Source organism: Palaemon carinicauda, chromosome 8 (genome assembly GCF_036898095.1).
Source record: "Palaemon carinicauda isolate YSFRI2023 chromosome 8, ASM3689809v2, whole genome shotgun sequence".
NCBI lineage: Eukaryota > Metazoa > Arthropoda > Malacostraca > Decapoda > Palaemonidae > Palaemon > Palaemon carinicauda.
In genome coordinates this window covers 84234570-84259509 of record NC_090732.1, presented here as the reverse complement: position 1 = coordinate 84259509, position 24940 = coordinate 84234570, and the positions used below count along the sequence as shown (strand labels likewise).

General features: G+C 35.2%; 1 protein-coding gene across 1 annotated transcript; it reads right to left on the bottom strand.

Moving 5' to 3' along the window:
- Positions 1 to 11067: 11067 nt before the first annotated feature.
- Positions 11068 to 12067, bottom strand: LOC137645346 (uncharacterized). Its single transcript, XM_068378156.1, has 2 exons — positions 11745 to 12067; positions 11068 to 11341 (listed from the first exon to the last, which is right to left on the bottom strand). The coding sequence occupies exons 1-2, from the start codon at positions 12065 to 12067 to the stop codon at positions 11068 to 11070; spliced, it is 597 nt and encodes a 198-aa protein (XP_068234257.1).
- Positions 12068 to 24940: the final 12873 nt, after the last annotated feature.

The window sequence follows — 24940 nt, the reverse complement described above, 5'->3', positions numbered from 1 at the left end:
AAAACGTTCAACCATTCTGTTGGCTGCAGGGTTGTAGACGGTTTCTGATGTAGGGTGATGCCAAGGAGATTCTCTAATGATGTTCACAACTGAGGGGTGAAAGCAGTACCCTGTTAGAAGTAATATACTCAGGGATACCAAATCCAGCTATACACCCTGAGAGTACGGCAGATGTACATGTGGCAGATGTTGCAGCTTGCAGAGGGATAGCTTCAGGCCAACCAGTAGAACGGTCAATGACCAAAAATAGGTAACAATATCCTTCTGATGTGGGTAAGGGAACTACTACTGTATGTGCACGTGAATGTGGGCAAAACGGCACTGAGGTTGAAAAAAGGTGTCCACTCCTGAATTCATGTATCGATGAATTTTCCAAGTTTGGCATACTGTAAAGGCGCGAACCCAATCCTTAGTATTCTAAGTAATGCCGTGCCAAATGAACTTCGTCTTCAGTAGATGTGAGGGATGTGAAAGGCTGTGAATGGAATCATACACCTGTCCGTGCATGGGAGTAGGTATCCACAGTCAAGGTCTAGTAGTAATTGGCTCTCCGTATTTTCATTGAACATAATGTTCAATGAAAATTCATTATCAGTCCTACATTTCTGCTTTCTCTATTCAAATCTTCTATCAACTTTTGCAATTCTTCCCATGATTCACTAAACAAATCTGCAAATCTAATGTTGTTAAGGTGTTCCTCATTAATATTAACTCCTACACTTTCCCAGTCTAAATTTTTTAAAAATTCTTCTGGGCATGCTGTGAATAATTTAGGAGATGGGGTCTCCCTGTCTAACTCCTTTCTCATTCGGAATTTTCTCACTGTCTTTAAGAAGTTTTAGGAGGGCTGTACTTCCTGTATAGATATCTGCAAGAGTTCTAACATAAGCTTAATCTATTCCTTGTCTTTGAAGAGCTTTCATTACTTCTAAAGTTTTGACAGAATCAAAGGCTTTCTTAAGGTCTCTGAATGGTATAAATAGTGGCTGATTTGTCCTACTCTGTTGATTTTTTCATTGGCTTCCAGAGAATCTTCTAGTCTCTTACCAATCTTTTACGCAATTCCTACAAATTCTCTTGATTCACCTATTCTGTGACTCACATTTTCTCTCATCATTCGATATAATAAGTCCTGGAAACTCATGTTTCTGCATCATCCATAATAACATTCAATACTTCATCTTTCAATTTACTCTGCTTAACTTACTGCTGCACACATTTAATCTCAATCTTTCATTTTACGGACACGTTCAAACAACTTCCACAACTGATTTTAACTGTTAATAACCAGCACAGTATTACTTGGCAATATTAAATATTCATCATCCCATTTAAAACTCCATTTCTTGAACCACAGTTTGGATTCTACGACCAGTGTCGTTCTCTTACCTCTTACATCACTGCATCCATAAAGAACAGCCACAGATACAGCAGAACCTGTTGTCTCGGACGTAGTTTCAAATCAAATCAGTCACTCCTCTCCCTACACTTTTTATACTCTAATACATTCGTCACTCTCATCATAAAAACATTCCACCTCTTTCAACACCGTATCATCTTTCTATGGTTGCCATACAATCATAAAAAAACACCACACATCCTTTCTATCTACTCCTTTAGGGTTCATGTACACCAGATACAGCGATTTCCATCACTTTCATGATTGATATATAACTGCTTCATAGCAAACACTTGATATATGCACCTCTTCTTTAAACCCACACAGTTCTTTCCCTAACAGTAGTTCAGTGCCCTTTATTACTTTCTCAATAGAAATCCTAACAACTAATGAAGACTACATAATTCTTATAGCTTGCCTTATCCCCTTTATTTTGCAGCCTCTCAACTATCGTGAACCTTCAACAAACCTTTAAAATACTAACACCATCAACCAAGAAATGCAGTCACATATTTCTCCTCTTTCACCTTTTTTCTGAGATCCGCTTGTTTATTAACCTTCTCTCGTAACTACTTCCCTTTAAAATAATCACTGGCATTCTTAACTACCATATCCATCCTCTTGTTTGCCTGCACCTAGTCTTCTCTTCTAACACAGCAGTACTCATGTTAATCTCACTTTAGCACCTAATACATCTCTTACTCACTTGGTTTTACCATTTACAGTTTTTATTCCCTTTTCATATCCTTTTATACAAAGAGCCGATCCCTGATGTCCCAATAACAGCATTATGGAAATTCATACAATGGATCTACTCCTTCTACCTTATATCCATTACCATATATCACTGTTCATAGTAGGTGGTAGTAGGTTGGCCAGGGCACCAGCCACCCGTTGAGATACTACCGCTAGAGAGTTATGGGGTCCTTTGACTGGCCAGACAACTGCATCGGATCCTTCTCTCTGGTTACGGTTCATTTTCACTTTGCCTACACATACACCGAATAGTCTGGCATATTCTTTACAGATTTTCCTCTGTCCTCATACACCTGACAACATTGATTACCAAATAATTCTTCTTCACTCAAGTAGTTAACTACTGTACTCTAATTGTTCAATGGCTACTTTCCTCTTGGTAAGGGTAGAAGAGACTCTTCAGCTATGGTAAGCAGCTCTTCTAGGAGAAGGACACTCCAAAATCAAACCATTGTTCTTTAGTCTTGGGGTAGAGTTCTCTTACTTGAGGGTACACTTGGGCACACTATTCTATCTGGTTTCTCTTTCTTTTGTTTTATTAAAGTTTTTATAGTTTATATAGGAAATATTTATTTAGATGATGTTACTGTTCTTAAAATATTTTATTTTTCCTTGTTTCCTTTCCTCACTGGGCTATTTTCCCTGTTGGGGCCCCTGGGCTTATAGCATCCTGCTTTTCCAACTAGGGTTTTAGCTTAGCAAGTAGTAATAATAATAGTAATAATATCTACAACATATACTGTATATATACATAATATATATATATATATGTAATATATATATATATATATATATATATATATATATATATATATATATATATATATATATATATCAAAGCAACAAACAACCTAAAACCAAAGTCAATCGTAAACATAATCAGACAAAGTTGAGGAAACGCTAAAAAAGGAAGCGTCAAATTGATGAAAAGAATTCTTGTGATAAAAATGGCTGAGTATATTTTCAAAATGCTATAAAATAGTAATATAAAGAAATAAAGAAACACCTAAGCCGGTACCAAACAATAGTGGGAGTAAAGAAAGCGTTAAAAAGCATGGAAATAGGCAAAGCAGCAGAAGAAGATGGCTTAATAATTGATTTAATAATAGATGGAGGAGATTTCATAGTAATAAAACTTGCTGAACTTTACACTAAATGTCTACAGGAATGCATTGTACCTACCGCTTAGAAAAAAACTTTTATCATTATACTAATTCAGAAAGAGGGACACATAAAAGACTTGGAAAATCACCGACCAATAAGTTGACTCTCTGTAATATACAAAATATTTACAAAGATCATATTAGGCCAAATATAAAGACAGCTACACTATAATCAGCAAAGAGATTAGGCAGTCTTTAAAAGTGGGTTTTCAACATGTGACCATTTTCATGTAATTAACAAGCTAATGGGAAATTCAACAGCGTATGACAAACCACTATGTATGGCATTTATAGAGTATGAGAAAGTGTTTAATTTTGTCAAAGACAAGAAATAGATGAATCTATACTAAAACTACATAATGATAGTGAGAAAATTCGGATAAAAAAGGATTTAGACTAGGAGACCCCATCTCTCCTAAATTATTCAGAGCATACCTAGAAGAAGTTTTTACAAATTTAGATAGGGAAAATATAAGAATTAATATCAATGAGGAATACCTTATCAACTTAAAATTGGCAGATGACAGGGTAACACTAAAATATTATTCAATGAAAGAAAATACAGGGACAACAAATAAGATTATGGGTGAACCTCTAGAGAGGACAGACAGTAAGTGTTTCACCAGGACACGAGACCGGAATTAAAAGAAGGATAAGCATGGGAGAAAGACCTTTTGGTAAGCAAAATGAGATTATGAAATGTAAAATGCCAATTTCTCTAAAAAGGAAAGTATTTAATTAGATGGTCCCACCAGTATTAACTTAATGCATCAGAAACTTGGAGCCTTACTAAAGCTTTAGAACATAAGCTAGTCATAACTCAAGGAACTATAGAAAGAATAATGATTGGAATAACACTAAGAGGCAGAATACGAGCAACATGATATGAGAGCAAACTAAAGTAGAGGGTATTCTAACAACAAGTAAGAAAAAGAAATGGACATGGTCAGGACACATAATGAGAATGACAGATAATAGATGGACATTAGGAATAATGGAATGGGTTCATAGACATTGCAAATGAAGCAAGGAAAGGAAGAGAAAACGATGGATTGATGAACTAACAAAATCTTTGGGTATAGACTGGCATAGAAGATCATAAATAGAAGAGAGTGAAGACACGTTTGAGGCCTTTGTCCTGTAGCAGACTAGTTATGGCTGATGATAATAATGATGATGATGATGATGAAGATATTTATATATATATATATAAATATATATATATATATATATATATATATATATATATATATACATATATATATATATATATATATATATATATATATGCACACACACACACACACACACACACATATATATATATATATATATATATATATATAAATTACTTTTTTTGGTTTGAGATTATTATATAGTTATAAATATAAGACCCCTTTATTTTTAAATGGTTATGATATATTTGAAAAATTGAAAACAACCTTTTCCAACTACATTTTGTAGTATAGATCTCTCCCTGACTATTTCATATTTTAAAATCTTTCATTTTGAACCTTCAACAAAGAGTTAGTGTTCTGTCTCCATATCTAGATATCAAAACATATTTGGTACTGGTTTTTGGTCTTAAAACCTCAAACGATAAATTTAAATTGACTTTTAGCGTGGATAAGAACCGTTACATGTTACATTTTCTGTTGAAACCAGAGGTTTAAACCTTTTTAACCCCATTTCATTCAAGATGAAAAAGGTGTATGCATGTATATATATATATATATATATATATATATATATATATATATATATATATATATATACATATATATATATATATATATATATATATATATATATATATATATATATATATATATATATATATACAAGATTGCATATGCGTGTATGAATTTGAAGGTAAGTGGTCGTAAACAGAAAAATCATCCAGGCACTCCAGAGACTTATGTTTGTTTAGTACAGAAGTCGGTGTAAAACCGAAATAATAAGAAAACTGCGCTCCGAAATAAAAACAAATGATAAAAGAAACAAATTAACAGTCAATTTCAAATAGACATTGGTTAAAATGCGAAAAAGTAAGACAAACTGGTATATGATTATAATCTCTCAGCAACTTAATTAAGGTAACAAAAGCATTTTCTTCATGGATTGAAAGTGGCATTTATGGCTTCCTGATAACGACCCACTAAAAGATGCACATAGATAAAAAGAGCGAGAAAAAATGTCGCTACTCAAAGGAGACGACAGAAGAGATTGGAAGTAAATTATTTGTGCAAAAGGTAAAATATTCTATATAAAAATATAAAAATGAGTAAAGTTTCGTAAAGAGTTATTATACCCCACAAAAAATTTCTTAGATTTCATTAATGGAGAGACAGATAACGAGGTAAAATAAATAAAATTCTACGAGACGAGGAGACATGATGAGAAAGGAGGCTTGGAAATAAGAAAGGGTCGAGAGGAGATAGGTAGGAGAAAGCGAAAGAAGTCTTACAAGGTAATTAATCAGACAGAGGAAATTCGATCCACACCATCAACTCCATAGCCCAGAATCAATTGGAAACATGATCGGTGAAGCCAAACTTTAGAATCTAAAGAGTCACGTTCAGTGTGACGACATTCGAGGATGCCTCAGTAAGTCAATAGCTTGAACAAAAATGTTGGTTAGAGAATGAAAGTTTTTTATGCCAATATATACAAACATTGTATCGAAGTGATTCCGAGTATATACAATTGCATGTTACTTTGAGAAAAACCAAAGAACAGGCATAGCCCCAATCATTTACTGACTCATTTTGTAAGAAAGGCCTCCTTTCCTCGTGAAAGAATTTCGTAGCTTCATAAAACTATGACTATTAACACCGAGATCTATTTGAGAACAACAATCATTAAGATGTCAGTGTTGACTCTTCCCCCAAAAATATTTAGATTTAAATACTTTGGGGGTTTGAAGTCACTGAGAAAAACCTCAAAAACTACTTTATTAGATTTGAACCATGAGACGAAAGATGATTGACACTTATAAGAAAAAAAAAAAAAAGCTGCAACACGTGAATTGGTGGTAAAAATTAGGCACAGTATATATTAACCAATTTCCAGCCTAAATTAACTTTATATACTATTCATGCTGAAATGTGAAAAATATAATGACATGGCAAAAGAAATCATGCAAGTCAAATTAGTTCTGAAACAACAAAAATAGGTCATATGCACTCACACTGTGTCAAATGGTATGATCAACATCTTAATATTGTAAAGTGAAAATATTAATATATTATCCAACATGACACTTGCCCAAGCATACACAGACACACACAATAATGCATATATATATATATATATATATATATGTGTGTGTGTGTGTGTGTGTATATATATATATATATATATATATATATATATATATATATATATACATATCTATATATATATATATATATATATATATATATATATATATATATATATATATATATATATATATGTGTGTGTGTGTGTGTGTGTGTGTGTGTATAATCTTATGAAGCTGGTCTAGTATTGAGTAAATATTTTATTCATGTATTGTATTTGTGTATTTAAGAGATGTATAGCCAGCTCATAAGGTGAGTTATTTTCATGTACATTTAAGTAAATGTATATAAATTACACAGGACTTTCATCATTAGGTAATTGTATTTTACCTTTCATTCAGTACATGTAAATCTACCTTATTTCTAAGAATTAACATTTTATTTTATGTATTTTGTTACAAAGTCTTATGTAAACTTGTTTAGGTATGCTGTATCACTCACACGAGGTAATAAAAGAAGGGATTACACCACTTCTTGTTTCCATGTCGTGAGAAAGTGTATGAAACTTCTTGAAATAGATTTACTCTTTTTTTTAATTATTTTGAGGAGGGAGGTGGGAATAGTTAGCTGAGAGAGGGTTGCCGTGCAATCAAGATTTGTTCCCTTTTTTCTTTTACTATGTTAGCAACCTTGCCGCTAGAGCCTTGCCCCCAAGCCACGAGAATGATCTATTTGGAAAATTCTAGACGAATTAAGTCAATATATGTATATATATATATATATATATATATATATATATATACATATATATATATATATGTATATATGCCCCTAGGAATACATAAGTAGCAGAAGAGATTCAGCCTATCCCTTTGAAAGAGCCAATGCCCTCTATCCTCTCAAGTGCATCAAGTGTGTGCCCCCTCAAACATGAATAAGGTTTTGTCCAACATGAATTGTGTACAGTGTTGTTCAAACGTTGAGGAAATTTTTTTAACGTTATTTCAAGTGTAATGTGTAAATGTAAGTATTTTTGTCATAAATTTTTGTAACTGGCCCAGTGAGATTTAGGTTTAACAGTGAAGTGTATCTATTTTGCTTAACTGCTCGGTTACCTCGTGAGATCTAAGACGTAAGCGTGCCAGTTACATTTATGTAAATTTTATTTAGTGTTTAATCATAAGTGTTAAAGTCTTGACTATTTTCATTAAATTTCAAAATTAATTATTTTTATAAATTAATTTCCTGTGAAACAAGTGATTGTATAATTTTTTTTCAGTATTTCTTTTGTCTTAATCTAAGATTTTGTTCAGATTAAATATTTCAAGTAATTCAATTTTGGTGTTGAGTCTTTTCGTATCATTTTCGTAACTTTATAAAGAATATATTTGTTTTTGTAAAGTGTGTATTATTTCGACCACCAATATTTCCTATTGTGCTTGCTCATATCCCTGACTAAGAACCAAAGTAAGAGGCTGTTTTTGAATAGATCTTATAAAATAATTACTCAATTTTCTTTTGAGAGTAGCGTAAGAGATCTTTGGATACTCAGCGTTTATATATATTGCCATCTGGGAGTTGCATGATTTTCTCAGAGCTCTCGTGCACAGTCCCTCCATCTTCTTGGTCTTCCCTTTCTTCTTCTACCTTGACCTTCAATTACCATAGTATGTTTCCCCTCTTCAGTATATGTCCATATCATCTCAATCTTTCTTCTTCCACTTTCTTTGATATTTCCAAAATCTTTGTCGATCCTTTGATGTAGTCATTCCTAATTCTATCCGTTTGTGTCACTCCATACATCAACTAAGCATTCTCATTTCTGCTACATCCATCTTTTTCTCATTAGTTTTCCCTAGGCTTACTCTCTTTGTAGCCTTGTGGAATTTTCCCTTAGGTCAAAAGCAGGCCATACACGCAGAGGATTGGCGCGCTGATTTGACCGTGAATTCTTAACATGTACAAACCTGGCGTGACTAGCCTGTCCTCTCATCCTGTCAGCATGTTTGACCGGAGAAGCCAATCCCGTCGTGATTGGCAGTATGGCCTGCCAGTCTCGTTCGTGTGTGGGCACAGACTAGCATGCTGACGGGGTTGACTGACCTAATTTACCATGTACAGTATTCCATACTTTGTCCCTTGATCGGAGAACTTTTTAAATTATAAAGATAAACTGATTACATTTCACAAGTCTGTAATATTATGCATTTCATTGCTCTTTATTTTAGGTTTTCTCCTCACATTCTCATTCACCAAGTTATGATTTCTTTAAATTTCCTCTCCTTTTTCAGAGTATATTTTATCTTTAAAGCCTTATTCGTGCAATAGTATCTTGTAGTCTGATAATAAACAGATACAGGAACAAAAGGAAAAAAAATGAATATCCTGATTAAGTTTGATGAATTCTCTTCATAGAAAAAAAACGAAGGTGCAAGATATGGATAAAGGATAAATTAAGTAGCTACTGATAATTCTATTAACTTATATATATCTCTCACATTTTCTCTCTGCTCATATAAACACAATCATTTTCCAAGTGCAGTAGTGCTTCAGCATGAGATAATCTCCAGAAAGGTCTAAAAATCCATCTAGTATATTCCTCTCAGGAGACACTTGGACTCTCGGATTAATGGGGATAAACGGAAAAGTTAATCCTTTTATGACTTCAAGAGAAATAAATACATTAACACTGTAGCGGACAAATCACCACCACGTAGAAGCTGACAAAGAATGCCTATCATATGATTATTTCAAGTCAGATTTCATAATTTATATTATATAAAAAAATTAGTTGTAGTCTACCAATTGTACTTGATACCCGGTAATGTACCAAATTTAGTTAGCAAGTACCAAAAATTTAACCAAGTGGGCCTATCCTGGGAGCCCAATCCTCTTGAACTCAGCAAGCTAGTCCGTAGCGTGTGTGGGCATTTTTCACAGGACAGGAGCGCCGCTCCAGTCATTAAGGACAAACCGTACGGTCAGTGTTCTGCATATATGGCAGGCCTTAGTGGGACTCTCTTGTCACAAAGGACTCCAGAGGCAGTTCTCCAGTTGTTCGACCCTGCCTGTATACGGGTTTTCACTTCTTCTTCCATACTTCCACCATCACTGATTATGGATCCCAGGTACTTAAACCTGTCTACTCTCTTTATTTCTTTCTCTACCCTTAACCTCATTGGTGGAACACATGAATTCTGTCTTGGACCTACTTATTTTCAATAATTTGTCCTCCAGTGCTCTTCTCCACCTTTCTAGCTTAATTTCAAAGTCTTCCCTTCTCTCAGCACACAAAACGATATCATTTGCGCACAATATGCTCCATGGCACTGCCTCTCTAACTTTTCCAGTCATAACATCTATCACTAAATTGAAAATGCATGGACTAAGTACTGATCCCCGGTGCAATACTACTCTCACATGATATCCTTCTTCACTTCAACAGTGCATCTTAGTCTAGTATAGACCTCCTGATGCATCTCTTGGATCATTTGCACATTCTTTTCAGGGACCATAGTTTCCTCAGACACCTCCTTTCATAAATCCCTTATGCTCTATTCCTACTTCTACTTCTTTTCTTCTTCTGCCCTCCATCAACCTTTTCAATATCTTCAAGGCATGGGACACCAGTTTAATACCCATGTAGTTATAGCAGTCTTGATCATCCCCTTTGTCTTTGAAAATTAGGAAAAATATACTTTTTTGCTACTTTTCTGGCATTTTTTCTTGTTTGAGTATCTTTATCATTAGATCATGTAGGACTCCACCACTTCATCTCCTAATGCCTTCCATACTTCCACAGGGATCAAGTCTGATCCTGTTGCCTTACCATTTTTCATCTTTCACAGTGTATCTACTACATTTCGGATATAAAACCCTATTACCATGCCCATGTTCAGCTGTCTTCTCTTACTAGTCTTCCATTTCTTCATTTAGGAACTGTTCAAAATACTCTCTACATTGCTTCAAGATGTCTTCTTTTTCAGAGTACCACACCATTTCGGTCTTTCATTTGCTTAATGTGTGTAATATCTTTTATACTTTTATTTCTTGCTTTTGACATTTTAATCATTTGGTTAATTCCTTCCTTTGATCCTAGCTCATTATACACCTCATCATATGCCCCAGCCTTAGCCTTGGCTACTATCTTCTTCACATCCTTGTTTTACTTTTTAAATCTCTTTCTCTCCTCCTATATATGTAATCCTTTCTATCTCTTCTTTGACTCATTCTTACCTTTCACTACTTACCCACCACCAGCTCTCTTTTTCCTCCCACACAATACCAGATGTCTCGCCTAGTACTTCTAATCCATGCCTTCTAATCATTGCCGCATTATGTGCCCACCATTCCTGAACATATTCAATTTCTTAGTCAATATCCCCCAAAACCTTCCCCTTAAACTCTATCTGCTCCTCTAACTCTCTCTTTAATTTTTACCATTTAATTTTCCTCATAAATTTAGCCTTTGTTTTTCCTTTTGATTTTAAGCTTCAGGTCCATACATAATAGTCTGTGTTGGGGGGGCTACATAGTCGCTCGGGATAATTTTGCAGTTTTTAACTTCCACCAGTTGTATCCTTTCATAAAGGAAGTAGTCCATTTGAGAGTTTCTGCCACCACTTTTATACTTTATCAGGTGCTGCCTTTTCTTTTTAAAGAATGTGTTTATTATTGCCATGTCAAATGACATAGCAAAATCCACTATGCTTTCATCTTCTGCATTTCTCTCCCAGATTCCATGACCGCCATTCACACGTCTGATTCCAGGTAAATTGCTCGAAATCAATTACTCAAAAAAATGCTCGAAATCAATTGCTCGAAAAAAAATGCTTGAAATCAATTGCTCAAAAAATTATTTCTTGAACTATCGATTCTTCAAAAAACAGATTGCTCAAAAGCCGATAGTCATTCTTGAAACTACACGAAATCCGATTATGATTCTTTAAACTTCATTGAACATACTTAAGCTTTAAACAGCATTGCTAAATAACTTTATTTTAGCCGTTAATAACTATTTTCTAAGCCTTACTTTCAGTTCACTAGAAATACTTAAGCCTTAAAAACCATGGATGAGTATCATTATCTTAGCTGTTATAAACTTTGTTTTTTAAACATTCTTATCTTTCGTTTTTGCTTCTTTTCATAATTATTTCTGCAAACCTCGAACTATCAAGATGGGCGTATAATGGTTTTTGCAATCCAAAAGAATCTCGACATCTTAATTCAATATGAGCACTGGTATGCTGACAAAGCAACTGATTTCGAGCATTTTGTTTTCGAACACCCACACGTCCAATCCCGTCATTTTCGCTTTCCTCATGGCCATTCAAACCTACCCCGACTACAATTCTCTCACTCTCTTCCACCTCCTGTATTACTCTATCCATTTCACTCCAGAAGTTGCTCTTGTCATCTTGTGTGCAACCAACTTGTGGTGCACAAGCACTCATAATATTAAACACTTCTCCTGATGATATAGTCATTCCTTTTCTTATATTTCTACCACAGAGCTCTTCAATTCTCTAGACAAGTCTATGCCAACTCTGTTCATTGCCTCCACTATAGTATATCTTGCATCAATCGCCATATTCTTTTGCCTTATTTCCTTTCCATCTCGTTTCTTGTACACATAAGATATCTATTTTCTTTTACCCCATATGGTCAGCCAATTCTCTTACTTTCCTTATCATTGATCCGATGTTAAGTTGGTACACTCTAAATTCAATGATAGTTAACGTTTTCGGCTGCACCCGCTCCTGATGCAGTAGCCCTCGTCCAGTCTCAGAGTTAGGGCAATGTATCTGTATGTCATCTACGAAGTACGGCTTAGCATTATTCTTATCTATGTACCCGCTCATTCCATTTTAGTTTTGGCTTTGGGTTTTTGCAGCCGGATGCCCTTCCTGGTGTTAATCCTCCCTGTTTATTTGGATTTGGGACTGGCACTCATAGGGGCTGATTTGCACTCCCAGGTGGCTAAGTTCACTTATCTATCTATCTATCTATCTATCTATATATATATATATATATATATATATATATATATATATATATATATATATATATATATATATATATATATATATATATATATATATACAGTATATATATATATATATATATATATATATATATATATATATATAATCCTTATCATCAGCTGTTACTAGTCCACTGTAGAACAAAGCCCTCAGACATGTCTTCCATTTGTGTCTGTTTATGGTCTTTTTTGCCATTCCACACCCCCAAACTTTCCTAGTTTCTCAATCCATATTCTTCTTTTCCTTCCCCTGCTTCTTTTGCAATCTCTAGGAATACATTCTGCTATTCTTAATGTCCATCTATTATCTATCATTCTCATTATATGTCCTGCCTATGTCCATTTCTTTTTCTTACATATAATAAAATAGACACAGATGCAAAATGACAGAATTATAAGATAAGGTATAGAGAAGTCCCTACTCCAGGGACGTTTAGTAGTCTGGAAATCGGATAAAGTGGTAAGAAAGGCTTGGATGGCTGGAAGACCACAGGAGTTATTTATATATATATCTAAACGATCCTGAGACTGGAGTAAGACTTGTCTCTACCTTCTCATATAATACTGTCATTTTTACATTAAGTATGCTTACTTACTAGAGTTAGTTCATTGTACAAGTTTGAAGTCATTCTAGGCTAGGCATGAGTAGCAGGTCAGTAGATTATACACAACCCGCACAACAACGGCATTATAATGGTCCATTACAGCAAGGAGATACTTATAACATCGGCTCAAAATCTCATTTCGTTTTTCAAGGATAGTTGTGCTATCAAATGATCTGAATGAAGAGATTGCTCTTTTCCTAGGTCGATGGGTGTTCAAGAAACTCATAAATGGTAACAAAGTTCCCACTGAACCGTCAGCATTAGACAAAATTAATAAATTCAGCTATTGCTTCTTGAAAATTTGAGTATTAAACGCATACCTTGTTTACGTCTTTTATGAACAACAGAGGCAATTCCTTGGACATGGCTTGTATGCAGATTTGATAACAAATTCGTAATTTGAAGAGGAATTTATGTTTCACCAATAGTGTGATTTTGCTTGGTAATGGTGTAGTCCAACATGTGCCAGTGCTCAGACCTTTGGTGTGAATATGTGTTTTAGAAATTTTCATTGATCTGGATTACTGTGTTTGAAATGATAAGATTTTGCTCATTGGATAGGGAGAGAAAACCTAGGTCATTAGCTTCATATTGTCTGTACCATGATGACCTATTATTTATCCTCACAAATACTTTTTTTTTTTTACAACCTCGCCAGTTTTGCTTATGCTCTGTAGCACTGCATCAAAGGTACAATGAATGTTACCTTAAGTTATTTCCTCTACATTCAATGCCGGGTCATATGCTCTAATGAGCGTCTAGAACAGCCTTTTGCCAGTGGAATATGACAGGTAAAAATCTTTCAATAATATCTGTTGTATCTTCAGGTAGATTTTCATATATTTTAGTCTAAGTAGTAAAACTAAATCTTAAAATCCAAGAAGAAGGCTTCATGAAGTCCCCCCCAGCAATGTTTATATTATACAAATAAAGCTTATTGGAATCCCTTGTAGTTATCCTGGGAGGTCTCATTGATTCAAGAATAGTCTGTCCTTGGAAAGTTGTTATATTCCAGGTTCCAATGTATGTTGTCTGAATGTCTGTGGCTAGACATTTACAGCAAGTGTAAAATAAAGGCAAAGGTGTCTGGTTTCAGTTCCAATATCATCAAAATAGATGCTCACCAGAACATCAGCCGGGCAAGCTCAACCCCCCTTTGTGGTGCCCAAACACAGCTTAAACTCATGGTCCCTAGCGAGGATCGATCTGCTGTTATGTGAATACTAGACGAACTCGTAACCACTGTACTAACCAGGAGGCTATGTTTGGATCATCTTTCATAGGCACCTTTCTTTTGAAGGGTGAGTTGTGTGGGCAAATTTGTAACAAATGAAGCTACCTAATACGAGCGCCATTCCAGGTCATTCACTTACAACTAAATCCAGCGTGCACTGCACTCCAAGCAGCAATCAGGCTAAGAACAATCATTCCTAACCCTGACTTGCTCTTTGCCCTGCCCCATTGCCAAAGGGGCTAGAGAAAGGGGATAATTAATGATGAGTAAAAGAAAATTAGTAAGAAAATGCTTGCCCAATAAAATCATTAGGGTGAGATGAAGATATGGGCAACGTCCTATACTAAACAAATTGACCATGATACCCAACGCCAGATAGCAAGAGAAAACCTGCAACATTGTAGGGAACTGGTATTAGGTTGGCCAGGGCACCAGCCGCCCGTTGAGATACTACCACTAGAGAGGTATTGGATCCTGTGACTGGCCAGACATTAATGCATTGGATCCCTCTCTCTAGTCACGGCTTATTTTTTCTTTGCCTACACTTACACAGAATAGTTTGGCCTATTCTTTACATATTCTCGTCTTTCCTCATACACCTGACAACATTGAGATACTTAACACTTCTTCACCCAAGGGGTAATTACTGTACTGCAATTTGTTCAGTGTACTTTCCTCTTGGTAAGGGTAGAAGAGACTCTTTAGCTGTGGTAAGCAGCTCTTCTAGGAGAAGGACACTCCAAAATTAAACCACTGTTCTCTAGTCTTGGGTAGTGCCATAGCCTCTGTACCATGGTCTTCCACTGTCTTGGGTTGGAGTTCTCTTGCTTGAGGGTACACTCAGGCACACTATTCTATCTTATTTTTTTTCCCTTCCTCTTGTTTTTTTGAAATGGTGTGTTGGGCAGGCTTAATAGAAGGGCCATGGATGCCTGGTGGTTTATCAAGAGGTTGTCTTTTCCTTTTTCTGATTATTTTTCTTCTCAAAACCATCCTTACTGTCCTCCCTTCAGTTGAAGTGGCTATCCTGGAGGGTATTTAGCCTTGCATGGTGTATCGGCTCCTCCATGTTGACCAGTTTTTCCGACTTTTTACTATAGTCTATGGGTATCATCAATCACTTTGTTTATAATTCTGTACGTATTGTTTTTGTTATAATTCTTGTTAATCTAGTTTTTAAGTATGATGTCTCTTTTTTATTTCTATTAATTCTTATGCTGTCTGGAGACATTGAGCGAAATCCGGGACCAGTACGTCCTAGATTTCGTCAATGTCGTCTTCTGTATTGCAATATTCGTGGTCTTCATGCAAATATCCAAGACCTTACAGTTGCGTCCAGACAGTATGATATTCTTTTGTGCTCAGAAACTTTGGTTTCTAATATGAGGCACTCATCTGAGCTCCTTATAACTGGTTTTAAGAAGCCAATAATGTTGAAACGTGATGCCATCCCTAGGGCCAGGGGAATGGCGGTGTATATTAGGACTGAGTACCCTGCTTCTCATAAGTCCTGCTATCAATGTGGATGTCATGAGATTCAGGTAATAAAAGTTTGTGGCAGGCATAACAACTTTTATTTGTGTACGATCTACCGGAATCCAGACATAGATGATTCTATCTTCGATTGTCTTCTTACCATTATGGCTAAGATACAAGAAGATGATAGAAAGGCTTCTTTTGTCTTTGTTGGTGATTTTAATGCTCACCATAGGGAGTGGCTAAGTTCTATCTCTCCTACCGATCGCCATGGCTTAAGAGCTTTAGACTTTGCCTCTGAATCAGGCTGTGAGCAAATCATAAATGAAGCTACTCACAGGTCTGGTAATTGCTTGGACCTCGTATACACTGACTCCCCTGGCGTTATAACTAGTAAGGTTGGTTCTCCAGTCGGGACATCTGATCATGCCTTGATTTCATTATTAGTGAAGACTGAGCAGCCTGTCCCTGATATATCATATTCTTGTAAAATTTATATGAAATCCCAAGCAGACTGGAATGGGATTTTGCATGATCTTTTGTGCTTGAATTGGTCACAATTATATGATAGTGCAGATCCTGTTGTCCCTTTGAATGAGAATCTAGTCAACATAATTGATAGGCGTATCCCTTCTCGTGTGCTAAGGTACCGAGTGAAGGACAAACCGTGGTTCAATGATGATTGTAGACGTGCTTATTTGGAGAAACAGGAGGCCTATCATCTTTGGAAGGGTAACAGATCAGATTTGACCTGGAGCAACTATACTCAGCTTCGAGCTTTTGCTCAGAGAGTTTATGCCTCAACTGAAAAGGAGTACAATTTAACCATAAAAGAAACACTTTCTGGTGCAACTCAGGAACATAAATGGTGGTCTACCCTTAAATCTGCACTCTTTGGTGTAGATGCAACAGTTCCTCCTTTACTCAAACCAGATGGCTCAGTCACTCACTGTCCAAAGGAAAAGGCAACCCTTTTGGCTGATGTTTTCGACAGTAAACAGAGTAATGAAAAACTTGAACTTCCTCATTCCTGTTTTCCTGAGGCTAAACTAACTAGTTTAGCTTTTCGATCTCGTGAGATTAAAGCTCTGTTGATGGACCTTGATGCCTATGGAGGTGTAGACCCAAATGGTATTTTTCCTTTGTTTTTTATAAAGACAGCAGATTTCTTAGCTCCAAAGTTATCTGTTATTTTGCGCAAGTTAGCAAGAAGAGGAGCTTTTAGCACTAGTTGGAGAATTGGTAATGTTACTCCTCTATGTAAATGTGTTTGTGGTAGCTCAAGTCCCACTGATTACCGCCCAATTTCCATAACTCCCATATTATCTAAAGTTTTTGAACGTCTTCTGGCAAAACGTCTTAACAGGTTTGCTGAAGGTAATCATCTACTCCCTAGTTTGCAATTTGGTTTTCGTAAAGGCCTTGGAGCATGTGATGCCCTTCTTACAATCTCCAATGCTGTACAGAAATACCTTGATTGTGGTCGGGAAGTTCGTATGATTGGCCTTGATTTTAGTGCTGCCTTTGACCGTGTTAATCATGTGGCCCTTGTTTTCAAACTGAAACAGTTGGGAGTGGGTGGGTCGTTTCTTAGCATTATTATTGATTTTTTAAGTAATAGATCTCAAAGAGTTGTTGTTGATGGGCACCATAGTGATTATAGGAATGTGATATCCGGTGTTCCACAGGGTAGTGTTCTTGGCCCATTACTTTTCATACTATATACACATGACATGTGGTTTGGCCTTGAAAACAAGCTTGTTGCATATGCAGATGATGCTACTCTCTTTGCATCAATTCCATCCCCTGAATGTAGATCTAGGGTTGGTGAATCCCTTAATAGAGATTTAGCTAGAATTAGTGCATGGTGCAAATTATGGGGTATGAAGTTGAATCCTAACAAAACTCAAAGTATGATTGTAAGTAGGTCAAGGACGGTGGCTCCTCAACATCCGGATCTCAGTATTGATAATGTTTCTTTAAATATGTATGACTCTTTCAAAATTTTAGGTGTGATTCTCGACAGTAAATTTACTTTTGAGAAACATATAAGGTCTGTGTCTTCTTCAATTGCATAAAAAATAGGCTTATTGAGAAAGTCTTTCAAGATTTTCGGTGATCAATCTATTCTGAAGAAGTGTTTTAATTCTTTCATTCTACCTTGTTTTGAGTATTGTTCTCCTGTCTGGTCTTCAGCTGCTGATTCTCATCTTAATTTGTTGGACAGAAACTTACGGTCGATTAAATTTCTTATTCCTGATCTAGATATTAATCTCTGGCACCGTCGTTCAATTAGTTCATTATGCATGTTGCATAAGATTTTTCATAACTCTGACCATCCTTTACATTCAGATCTCCCTGGACAATTCTATCCTGTTCGTAATACTAGGCAGGCAGTTAATTCTAATAGCCAGGCCTTCTTCATCACGAGACTCAATACTACGCAGTATTCTAGAAGTTTTATTCCAGCTGTTACCAAGTTGTGGAATGATCTTCCTAATCGGGTGGTTGAATCAGTAGAACTTCAAAAGTTCAAAGTTGGAGCAAATGCTTTTTTGTTGACCAGGCGGACATGAGTCTTTTTATAGTTTATTTATAACATATTTGTTTTTGATGTTGTTGATGGTTTGTATGTGACGTGTCTGTTTTGACGTTGTTACTTGTTTTGGAATGATTTATTGTTGATTTGTTCTCTTCATTTATTTATTTCCTTATTTCCTTTCCTCACCGGGCTATTTTTCCCTGTTGGAGCCCCTGGGCTTATAGCATCTTGCTTTTCCAACTAGGGTTGTAGCTTGGATAGTAATAATAATAATAATAATAACTGCTAAAGAGTCATACCAAGTAAGTATTGTGCATGTTGCCTCTGTCTATTCCATTATATGTCTCATCCAAAGGAAAGCACTGATGCCTTCCTCCTTAGGAACATCCAGTTGCTTTAGCCCATCAGTAAAGATGATTTGCCTGGGTGAGGTGCTTGGAGCCTAAAAGTGAGACTCGAGGTGTCAGTGGTGAATAGTGTGCTGGCATCCTTTATGGATGCGCTTTGCATTTTAAGAAAAGTCCTACACTTCTTGGCACCCTCCATACACCACTCCATGGGTAGGCTAGAGATGATAATAATGAGAACGATATTTACAAACAATAACCATCGTCATAATAATAATAATAATAATAATAATAATAATAATAATAATAATAATAATAATAATAATAATAATAATAATAATAATAATAATAACAGTTGCGTCAGTAATGCAATTAGAGTTAAGTCGATAATGACTTACGTGATAATCTGATATTTTGGGAGTAATAGTGTGGTCAATGAGGAATAAACATTGCAAGAGGCAAAATACCATAGGAGAGATATGAAATAATATGTGATACTAATATCACGACATCTGTTCATAGGCCACGAGGCTTCCTATGAGAAAGTATACAATAATGAAAGGATCTTGTATGATACATAATTTTCCCTTATATATTAATGAATATTTTGGTGAACTTAGTACATATTGTAGTATTAATCATGTCTAAAAAGATCTAGTCACTTAAAAACAATTCTTTTTCTCATAGGCAAGGACTAGAGTAAGCCTAGGTCAGGTGTACTTCTCTAATATGAATCAATATCATACTGCATTATGGATGCATAGATTACTGTCTTTTGATATTTCTGTGTTGCAAATAAATTGTCCTCTTCTGAGAGGCATTGTTGCAAGTGTAATGTTGAAATCCCTAAAGGGTGTTTGTAAGGATATGTCAGACAGCATTACGAAACTTTAATTTATGATTTCGTATTAATAGAAGTATTATTGTTATATATTTTTTTTTCGTTAGTTTTGCATCAATTGTTGTAATACGTTCCAGGCTAAACATTATTTAATTTTGAATTGACCTCTCAGGTAAAATTGCCATATTTTGTCACATACGCAAAATTTTTGGTACATTAATTTCACTTCGTCATTCTTTTTATATATTCAGTATACTTTATTACCTTTGATATATTTTATATATTGGGTACATTAGGTGCATTTTGCCTGTTAAGTACATTTCGTTCATAGGGAATTTTTTCCACCAGTACATCAAGACATAGGTAATTTTTGTTATCATGTACAACTGCTCCGATAAACAGTTGCTGTTTATAATGATTTTTTTGTCTAATAACCCTAATTTGTTAATTGTGCTTCACGCTACATACTATTGATAAAACGGTCGGAGGCTGTACATTTAATGATACTTTTACATGATAGAGATATGTATAGACTAAATAGAATCAAACCTTTTCCCCAAAATTTTTTAAGTATATTGTAGTCTCTCTCTGAATTAAGCTCTATTACTTCCTTTGTTTAATTTTATTCCTTTTTGTTCTGATATCACACTATTAGATGTCATTAGCATGCATTCTTCTAGAAGATGACAGATACAGGAATGCAAATACAATAAAAATTAATATAAAAAAGTTTCTATTAGGAAAAGACAATTATGTTCTATATCTTCCCGTGAAATTGAAATCTGAAGGGAAACATATATTTCCTCATATGGGTCAAAATACATTTAATCACTTGAAAACTCTCTGAGTCAGTATGATAACGGCCATACGGAAAAAAATTGGAACATATAATAATTAATTTGGTTTCATGAGTATTACGGGGTTAATTCTTGTGTCTAAATAACACTGACTAAACTCTGCCCTCTCTAACCTGTCATCTAAAAACGTATTTATTAAGAATCACTTCAGAAATATGGATAACATTAACCTAGACCATCAGTATCTGTGGCGCAACAGTAATTCAAGATTATTAAGAGAGCTATTCTATATATTTTCAAAAAGCTACTGTCTTTCTCTAAATATTTGGACTGCAGATGACATCTTCCGTGTAGAAACACTGTCTATAAGATTTTGTTATGATTAAAATCCAATGCATGACCTTCATGAAATTTATCAAAGCACTCCTTGATGGCCTTATATCATGATAGAGCAACTAGAGATGAAACCTCTCTAAAGACAACTTTTCATTCTAGCACATAACTGTGTATAGAGAGGCAGAAATTCGGCAGGAGCGGACACAAGCCTAAAATTTAAAAACATTAATTCTAGAGGTCCTGCAGACAGAGTACTGAAGACACTGGATGAAACAGTCTTTATTAGAGTTAATGCATATCAAATTTATTCTTCTAGCCACTACTGCCTACGACTAACGAATCACCGCCCGTGTGGATACATGGCTTTATGGATTTGGGCTACATACCCTGGTCTCTGAAGTCATTTAGTGGCCAAGTGCCTCTAGGGTAAAGCCCTCTACTTACTCTATAAAAGAAAAGTTACAGAAAGATTGAAGAAAAGAAGCAAAAACGCACGCACATTAGAAAGTTATAAAGCAAGTGCAGCTAAGGGCTGAAGGAATGTGGTAAAGACACTAAAGTAATCCCTACAGCGCACAGCGTGAAGTGACCTGTGCAAAGAGTATACCTTTTGTGAGAAACCGTTGGGTGTAAGTTAATTTTAAAATAATCCTTTTGTTCAGTCCTTAGATTCAGAAAACTTCATTAAATATTACAAGGGAATGTTGCTAACGTAAGTTATACACCCGGGGCATAAATCTTCAACAGAAGAGAGTTTTTGCTGCATTTCAAGAAACATATTAGCGAGGTAAGGATTGCCTTGACATCTAGTCCCCTTAGAAATCACCTTTGTTAACCAATGTGCCTATGCAAGTAGCCTAAGTAAAAATATCTCACCATCTATAAAGCATATTGAAGACTGAATTGTCACAAATTGATATTGTCGAATACTTAGTTATCTCCAGTTTATAAAACTATTTGGACAATTTATAAACATTTAATTGAAATAAAGTGCTATACATATGATATGAAGCCTCTGTAGAAAGCGAAAAGAGACTTATAATTTTGATTTACGGGAAAAGTATTCTTAAGCAAAGAAAATTTATCCATTGTAGAGCTACATTTTTGTTTTTCGTTGGAAGAGATCATGGAAATCTGAAGTCAGTAAATAGGAAGTCAGATCCAAACATGACTAAACTATATTTTATTTTATTTTAAAATTTTCTCCAAACTCGCTCCAATTCTGCCTCAAAGAGGGAATGGCAACAAACATGCACACACACACACACACACACACACACACACACACACTCAGGCACACTATTCTATCTTGTTTCGCTTCCTCTTGTTATTTCATAGTTTTTTACCCTCTTGTTATTTTCAAGTTTTTATAGTTTATAAATGAAAAATTCCTTTCAATGTTAATATGTTCTTTTCTAATTTTTCCTTATTTCCTTTCCTCACTGGGCCATTTTCCCTGTTGGAGCCCTTGGGCTTATAGCATCTTGCTTTTCCAACTAGGATTGTAGCTTAGCAAATAATAATAATAATAATAATAATAATAATAATAATAATGCGTACAAATGTACAGAAACCCCTGTACTGTCAAACATGTTCCTAAGCACGTATTTCATATAATTTCTGCGTGCAGGACAAGTTTCAGCAATTAACAGAAAAATTCCTTCAATGTTAATTCTATTTTAACAACCAAATTATTACCACTTTAATTAGCTTGAATTTACTCGCAAAACACCCACTACGCTTTTGTGATGTGCAATTAAATTCGTAACGGTAATGACACACATGGAATAAAATAGCAGTGGAAACAATACTAAGAAATAATGTTAATTGCAACCTAAGGTATGTCTCAACTTATTTATTAGAGCAGAAATATCAACATTTCTCGTGTTTGTAAGAATACTACAAATTCTTTCAATATTTAAGCAAATTGTTTTTACTGGAAAATATTTGTAGGTAATTCAAGTAATGTTTTGAAGTAAGCGGTTCCTAACTGATGTTTTGAGTCACTGAATAATTGCTTAATTAACTTATTGCTATCTAACTTCGGAAACGAAAGGCCTTCCACTTTGTATAGCCTAATAGGATCAGTGTTTTCTTCTTTTTTATAAACATGATATATAGTTCTGTGCTTCCATCATCAATTATTGCCCAATCTCTGCGCTAAATAACATTACATTTGGTCAGCTTAGTCGCCACAAAAACAAAATAAACTAGCAACACTTGGTCATTCTTCTCGGATCCATCAGAAATTATTTGTTCTGATTAGTAAAACGATGTCAGTCAAGATTAGCGCCTAATCACAAGAATTTTGTCCTTTTGAAAATAGTTAAACCGCCTTCGTGGCATTTGCAGGCTTACTTTTCAAGTAGATATTTTTTTCATCAGTGTATCAATTTCAGAATATCAACAATAATAATAATCCTCATTATTATTATTATTTTGCAGACCATCTCTTAGTGCTGAACGATTAGTAGAGATCGTTCATAAAATTGCTTAAAGTTTGGATTTTACGTTTTCTATTTTTATTAGGAGTATCTTCACTGGTGATAGTAATTCTTAACTACTATTTCTTAATTTTCAAGGTAAAACATACTGAGTTTATTCGCTTTCATTTAAATGAGACCCTGCGAGTGATTGTTACCATTTCTGTTCACATGGTATTCAAGATGTGATAATGGAAAAGTCACTTTCATTAAATACTGAGAAGAACGTCAGCTGACTCCCTCTTCTGATTGGTCGGCCAGTCTCTTCACGATGCTTCTTCTGGGGCCGAATAATGTGGCTGGTTCCTCTACATCTACAATAATCTACATCCACTGAAGGAAGGGGCATCTAGACAAATGATCATTGCAGTTCTGTTAGCGTCCTGCAACCGGGATGGAATCAGTCAAAGACTCATAGTGCAAGTTGTGAGTCCAGGGAGTTTATGAAGGGCGAAAAAGTAATTTTATATTAATATCAGTTGAAGGATGGAGAGTTAAATATGTAAGGCCTAGATGATATGTAGTCGTCAGAGTTATCCATGATTCCTATTAACTTTAACTGATGAATTCAAATAAGGAAATCATTGATGAGCATTTTACGATAATTGCAATGTTATCTGAGGAGGTAGTTGATCGAAATTCGACGCATCAACGAGGAACCTCTGTTTGAGATTTAAAATGGTAAATAATATTCTACTTCTTCAAATGATCTTGAGGAGGGACTGTATATTACTTGAAATGGAAGTCAGCTTTATGGTCTTTCCTATGACAAGTGAGATAAATATATGTGTGGGAGTGGTATTTTCCTTGAGGATTATCACCCTGTCTAAGTAACATCTATTCAAGGTCAGGCTGTTTTGTCTCTCACTTTCCATAATCAAAAAGCGTTGTTTACATGTACATGGGATGTTATATCGATATGTTCCATGACAAGTTTACTGGTAGAGCTATGGGTATTCTGGGTTTTTACTCTGCGTTAGGCAGAAACCAAATATGGTGGGTAAGTTTGGCGTAGGCAGTTGTGAGGCATTCTTGCGGGGACCGGGTCAGCTGTAAATCAAGGACAGAGGGTCCCTTGTAGCTTCTCTCAGTTTCATGGCCCTCTTAAGGATTCTTGTTGCAGGCTTCCACTTTTACAGTGCTCATGTAGAAGTTCACAAAAGTTAGTAAAATACACATCCGTGGAGGAGAATATGGTAACTTCTTTGGAATGCATATGTAAATGCTTTTGTGAACTTTTTTTTTCTGAAAATCTCCAGAAAAATATGGAGGGCTTCTTCTGATATGTCTAATTTAGAAACAATTGTTGTCTATACACCATCTTCCTAGAATGTATCCTATACTTTTGTTAACCAACACAATACTGAAAAGGCTTTCCACGTCCAAAGATGTGATGCTAGCAAATGAAGAATCCTGCAGAGCTAGCAGGATGTGAGCAGACTACTAAAAGAAGTATGTGTTATGGTTATAGGGAATTAGTATCTCATTGAAATGTTTAGCCAGGTAATGCATCGAAGTGAGAATTTGGCTGATGACAGGTCAGAGATGGTTACCTGGCATATGTGTTTTTAAGTTTCTAAAAATATAGCTCAGTTCAACATCGGTAGTGTGAATACCCTCTCTTGATGTTGACACTTTTAATGAACCTATTAATA